Source organism: Syngnathus scovelli, chromosome 9 (assembly GCF_024217435.2).
Source record: "Syngnathus scovelli strain Florida chromosome 9, RoL_Ssco_1.2, whole genome shotgun sequence".
In the NCBI taxonomy this organism is placed as follows: Eukaryota; Metazoa; Chordata; class Actinopteri; order Syngnathiformes; family Syngnathidae; genus Syngnathus; species Syngnathus scovelli.
In genome coordinates, this window is record NC_090855.1 from 4756922 (window position 1) to 4763133 (window position 6212).

Sequence of the window (6212 nt, forward strand, 5' to 3'; positions counted from 1 at the left end):
TTAGAGGTGTATCGAATGCCCCTGAAATTGCAAAATTTAGAACTAAACAAAGATAAACAAAAATAATTGTTACACATTTTTTCAGCAATGTTAATTAAACAAAATGCACTATATTTTGTTTGTCGAGGTGAGACTGTCGACTTTACCTCTGACTTCTATCAGGGCAGTGGAGTGAGTAGTTTGCATGGCACATTCTCCGCGTGTCTGCATAGGGTTTCTCCGGGGACTTCTTCCCAAAACATGTATGCTATGTGCATTGAAGTCTAAATTTGCCTTAGCTATGAGCTCGAGTGTCAAAGGTAGCAGTCAGTTAGCATAGCTGCATGTGCAAAAATATACAAAGTTGTTCACAATTAATGTTGATCAAAGTTGTTGCATGGTCGAGCGTAGTTCTTAACGGTATCAAATAATCATCCAGCCACGAGCATTTCAACGGAATGGTGCAACAAAACATTTCGGAGTCGCCATAGTGTCAAGTAAGCAAGTTACCTGTTTGTCCTTATATGGTGTGGTGGGGGCGTGGCCAGCGCGCCAAATTCGTCAGCGCGCTGATGACTCTCGGTTACAGGAAGTGAGTCACACAACTGACGGTAATGTTTCGAGTCGCACGCTGTAGCAACGAGGACGCTGGTGAGAAAGAACAAGGAAGCAACATGTGGCGAGCACAATAACTTCACACGGCAGCGTAGAGAGAGAGCCGAGCCACCCTGCGATCACGATCAGACGAGTAGATCGGATCTTCACTGAACAGACACTTTTGAATACTCAGTGGTGAGTTGATTTTTTTTGGGGTCTTCTTTGCGCTCATGTTTAAAATACTCTTATGGTATCGGGACTGACTTTTGGGTTCAAATCATCATGATCAGCCGCATTTACTGCACGAGTACAAAATATTCCTACTACGTTCGCTTATCGTTAAATGGTGTTTTCTTGGCTACCGTTTTTCGTGTCGTTAATAATTTGTAGCGTAAACTTCTTTTTGCCACCCACTTGAGTGAGTTTCCAACGAGGGGGTTTCCGCACTGCCAGAAAAGGTTAAACGTAGCATTTCGCTTTCCATCGAAACCAAATAGCCTTCACATCATTGACGATTTAGTGAAGTTTTCATCGGCCCCATCCGAGCACCGACTGACACGTGTTGCCTCTGCCGCTGTGTTTTTGTGTCCATGTGGGACGCGGATGGCGAAAACGAGTTCGTTGGGTTTCTTCCGATCTTAAATAATTAAGTAACCAGTCTCGAAAGCCACACGATTTCAGTGATGATAAATGTGAAGTGGGCTGATTGTGGTGACGTAAGCAAAAAAAAATCTCTTTTAGGTGATCTTTTTCAAACAAAGAGGTCCTAATGTTATTTGAAGATCCTGTGATAATGGAAAGAGGCTGCTGGTCCCGTTTTGGACCAGGAACCAGTTTTAGGAGGGGTAACCACTAAATATTATGGTTGACATTACTCAGATAATGCCTAATGGTAAAATAAATTGCTATGTAACATTGTTTTCTAAATATTTGTTTTTATTCTTATGGGCTTGGTCATTAACATGAGGATTAGAATTTTAAAAATGTCTGCCGTTTGCATATCCTTCCCATGCCCAAATTGGTTTTGTCTAAATTAATTGAAAGATCTTTACAATATCTTATATGGACTGCTGTGTTGTGCATCTCACCCAAAGCCAGCCGAGATCAGTTCCAGCTAATGAGGACAACACAAGCGCTGTCTCGTGCAATTTGTCAGTTTCCCACCAAATAGAATTGAAGTTAGTCCATCTCAGTTCTAGTTTCACTATCCAAATTAGACATGGCCTCCCTCCCTGGGAAACATAAATATACATACATTATCATTTCCTTTCATCCTTTAATCCTCATTACTTTATGATGTAATATGTTAGGTTAGCAGGCTAATACTTTTCGCGCCGCAAACAAATGCAACATAAGTCTGTAGCCTTTCCAGACATTCTAAAATGCTTAGTCAGCCAGATTTTATCTACTTTCAGTTCCATAAACACAACTTCAGGATAAAGCCAAGTACAAGGTTGCATTTATCTGCGAGAAAGAGAAACGGCATACACGATAATTCCCTGACAAAGTGACAGTTCAGGTATGTGGCAAAATAAACAACTATACGTCACTCCAAATTCCCACCAGGTGCAGAACAGCTACGTTGCGATTTTGTCGCCGAAGTCCCGCAACTGCAATTCACAGCTGCGTTGCGTCTCCGGAAATTTCCGACCACAAGATCACGCTGAAGTCTTCTAAGAACGTTTTGTGTTTACATAGTGTTATTTTGTTGTTTTTATAGCTCTCTTTTACACGGTTATTTATCGTGATCTCGTGGGCGTAGATTTCCGGAGACGCAACGTAAATTTGACCATCAGAACGGGCTTGTTTAGTTTTCCGAGGAAAACGACAAACTGCAAAATGGCCACCTTCCTCTTTGAGTTTTATAAATAATACTGAAATCTCATGAGACGTATCAAGGTCTGACGTTCAACTCAGACCTAAGTTTTTTTTCCCCCCACAACTTAAACAATGAGGTATTAGTGGCGTACTGTTCTAAAAAAACATCTATCCAGCTTGGCAGTCCAGCTGGAGTTGCCTTGGCCGTTTTTCATCGACGTGCTCCTCTCCCCCGGTCAGACTGACACTGGCAACCTCCTCAAACGGACACACTATCTAAAGATAAACAACCAGCTCAATGTGCAGGTCATAATACTTGTGAGCTTGTTGTTTGCCTTTATTCCAACTTCCTTTTGCTAACACTCAGCTGCATTTGTAGGATGTCCAGTTCTTTTTTCGGATTACTGTACAAGTCATTGCAACATGACATGAAGGAACAAAAGTGTATTAAAAAAAAGGACGTATTGGGTAAGATGGTAATGCTGAGTTTAGATTTACAACGTTGTTAGGGCTAATTTAACGTCTAAACAATTGCAAACTTAATTGTTGCAATAATAAGTATCTGACTATCAGTTTGAACCAATGCTGCACTTGTACTGGATTGTTGTGTACCTAATCAAATGTCTGTTTAAGGTTTTAAAAAAAAAAACATGAAGCTCATGTGCAGGGACATTCCTTATCGTTGATAATAGCGCCACAAAAAAAAAATCTGTGCATGTAATTTGTCAGTAGGTTGCTTATAAAAACGCCCTCGTGAAAACCAGTTATACGTTGTTGACAAGTGCAAGTGATTTCTCATTTGTTCTGTGTAGGCAAGCATGAAAAGAGAGGTGAAGGCCGGAGTCAACTTCTTCAAGCGGCTTGCTGTGACGGGAGGCAAGCTGGATGAAGCCAGAGCGCAGTTGTTTGCCGAGAAACTTCAGCGGCTCTTATGCGACAAGTACGATGGCCATTGGTACCCGGACCGTCCGACCAAAGGCCAGGCGTTCAGGTGAATTGACACTTGTATTCATTTTAGCAACCTTGAAAGAAGGATAACTGTTATAATTTTATCAACTACGTAAAATGTGACGTCTCTCTACGTCAACACTCTTAGCTGTTCGGACTGAATGAAACAATCGTACATTCCTTTCTTATTTTGGTAATGTTACTGACGTTTCAGCGATTAAAATTATATTGAGTCAACGCCTTTAATTGTTATGCTGCTACTTGTAAGAGGCCCAGCGTGCTCGCTTCAAGCGCGTGTCAGTGTTTAATTAGTTTTGTTTTTTTTCCTTCTCAGATGTATCCGGATAAATAAGGGAATACCCACAGATGAGGTGCTCTTGAAGGCCTGCAAAGAGAGCGAGCTCACACCCAGTGACCTTTGCCTTCCTCCAGAAGTCACCGTGTGGATCGACCCGCTGGAGGTGTGCGTGAGGTGAGTCACCGTCTGGGAGTGTGAGCATGATGTCATCAAACAATCAAGTGTGCGATGAATCAACATTTTATCATCCTCCGCAGATCTAGAGAGAGCAGCTACCCGTTCTCAATAGCCTCTTTCACGGACAACGATGAGGAGGAAGAGGAGAGCGTAAACAAAGCACAGGAGGATTTGCCCATGGACCCGACAAACCACGACACGTCCGACTATCACTCTGCCACGTCTTCCGATTGCGGGTCGGCTGTGTCCAGCGACACTGAGGAAGAGGTGACAGTGGCGGCAAAGGACCAAGAGACAGAAGGGGAGCAAGAAAAAAAGCCGCCGGCGGAAAAGCAGCCGGCGCAGGACGACATTTTCAAGATAATGAAGGTGCCCAAAATTCGCAGACGCCATGAAGGTGGATCAAACCGAGTCAGTTACTACAGAAATGTGGTATGCTGTTTTTTTTTTGCTCCTCTTTTTTTTTTGTGACATCTTTATCACTTGGGGTGTATTGTTACGCTGCCTAAAGTAGTCCCTGATGTCTTTTTCTCTTCCCAACCTTCCAGGTTCCAGTAAGACGCCATTTTTTCTGCCAACCCGTACCAGTCTGGTCCCATTGCATGAACCATGCACCGATGCTCGTCGTTGCCCCTCCTCCGCCCCCACCCTGTCCGGTGTTAGTGCACTACCTGCCACACCCTCCCCCGCCACACTTTGTCGTTCCTCGGGCAGCGCTACAGCCGTGGGAACCTGCGAATGATGAGATGCTCGGATTGCGGTCCTCGGCCGTGCCGATATAGCCAAACGCGAGGCAGAAGAAGAACTTTTCCACAAGTGTCACGTTTTAAGATTTTCCTTGCACATATTATCTCTTTTATGTCTAATGTTTTAATCTATATATTGTCAGTTACTTATTCTTGGCAGAATTATTTTACTGCTTTTTCTTTTTTTTTTCCTCCGCCTTGCGGGACCTATCAAATCTGCACAGTCAATTGGGTGCCTGTATATGCTCAGGGATTCTCTGCAATACATTTTATGCCAGATAATTACCTTTTTTTAAAGGTTGTATTTTCCCCGTGTTCTACAAACACAGCAATGTGAACACACAAGTGTTAATCTTACCAAAATGCGATTCAGGGTTTTAGTATTTTTAAAGTCTTGAAGCTACATATGTCTTTTAATGAGAAGAAAAATATTTTCTCTCAAATGCCTGTAGATAGTGCTAATACTAGATTTGACAAAGACTGATTTACACTTTTTTAATGCCGTTTTCTTAATTATATTTGATCACTCAACTGGAAACTCAATGATACTGTAAATTATATCTATTTTTCTGTATGTTGCTTTTAGAGGACACGATTTATTCGAGTACCAGCTGCATTTTAATATTTAAGTGGGCGTTTTGCTTCATCTGCTGTCCGTTTGGTGCATGTCAATGTTGCTTTGTGATTTAGTGATGGGTTTCAATCTGCTATCACTGTTGCTTTTTTTCAGATGGCTTGCATTAATTTTACTGACTGATGTTACCTATGAAATTGTACATTCAGGCTTGAATATTAATAGGTGCCCACCGATTCCTAGAAACTGTGATTATTTAATTTTTTACTTTACTATTTAATTTCTATGCAACAGCAAAATTTCCATTCCTTATGCCTTTTTCTATTTAATACTTTATTTCTCGTGGATTAAATCAACACCAAACAAATGATCTCCTTGTCTTTTTATCTTTTTTTTTTTAAATGACATTTTTGTTTTATTTACCAATATGTTATAGCAGTAATGTAGGAGTGCATGCATGGAATGCATCACACTGAGGTATTTCATCTTTAAATAAGATAAAATCAACTAAACACTGACCTTTGACTCACCCCTAACTTCTGCTAATTATCACAAAATAAATAATTTTTACACAGTAACTGAACAAAACGTAACTGTCAAAAGTAGCACAAGTGGAGAGATACTATTGAAGGAACAAAACTAAGTTGTGAAATGAAGTCAACAGTGACGTCTTTCAACCACTAGAGGTCGTTGCGCTGCAGTCAAAACTTACATCAAAGACGCAAACTGACAATTGGATGAAGTCAAACACAAAGCATTGCCACGATGTGACGCAAAATTAATTAAGTGTATGAAAGATAGATAATCCAAGATTATTGGGAGAATCAGAGGGTCCCAAAAACCCAATTTAGCGGCCCATCTGACTCCACGAGAGTCCACAAAGTTGCGGAAACACTGCGGTCTGTCCATGCGTTTAGTACTTTTTATCCAAAATGTTAAAAAGAGAATATTTGTGCCCTGTAAACCTTGGTCCGCCTTATATTGTATCGTTATGGGAACAGCACATTCCTTAAAAGTTTGTCTTAAAACCCTTCCGGCCCGGTTGCAAACAAAACACCACGTGAATCCCGCAGAG

At 41.3% G+C, this 6212-nt stretch overlaps 1 protein-coding gene across 1 annotated transcript; it reads left to right on the forward strand.

The window, feature by feature from the left end:
* Positions 1–560: 560 nt before the first annotated feature.
* Positions 561–5507, forward strand: si:dkey-79d12.5 (protein BTG3). The gene is made up of 5 exons (XM_049731340.1): positions 561–771; positions 3207–3385; positions 3677–3814; positions 3898–4249; positions 4366–5507. Exons 2-5 carry the CDS (start codon positions 3213–3215, stop codon positions 4597–4599), a joined length of 897 nt encoding a protein of 298 aa, XP_049587297.1. The 5' UTR covers positions 561–771; positions 3207–3212; the 3' UTR covers positions 4600–5507.
* The last annotated feature ends 705 nt before the right edge of the window (positions 5508–6212 follow it).

Bases quoted from the DNA above. Each gene is read 5' to 3' on its own strand.
- si:dkey-79d12.5 (XM_049731340.1), top strand. From the start codon at position 3,213: ATGAAAAGAGAGGTGAAGGCCGGAGTCAACTTCTTCAAGCGGCTTGCT. The intron at 3,815-3,897 runs GTGAGTCACCGT...CATCCTCCGCAG, and splicing joins CCGCTGGAGGTGTGCGTGAG to ATCTAGAGAGAGCAGCTACC. The intron at 4,250-4,365 runs GTATGCTGTTTT...CCAACCTTCCAG, and splicing joins TCAGTTACTACAGAAATGTG to GTTCCAGTAAGACGCCATTT.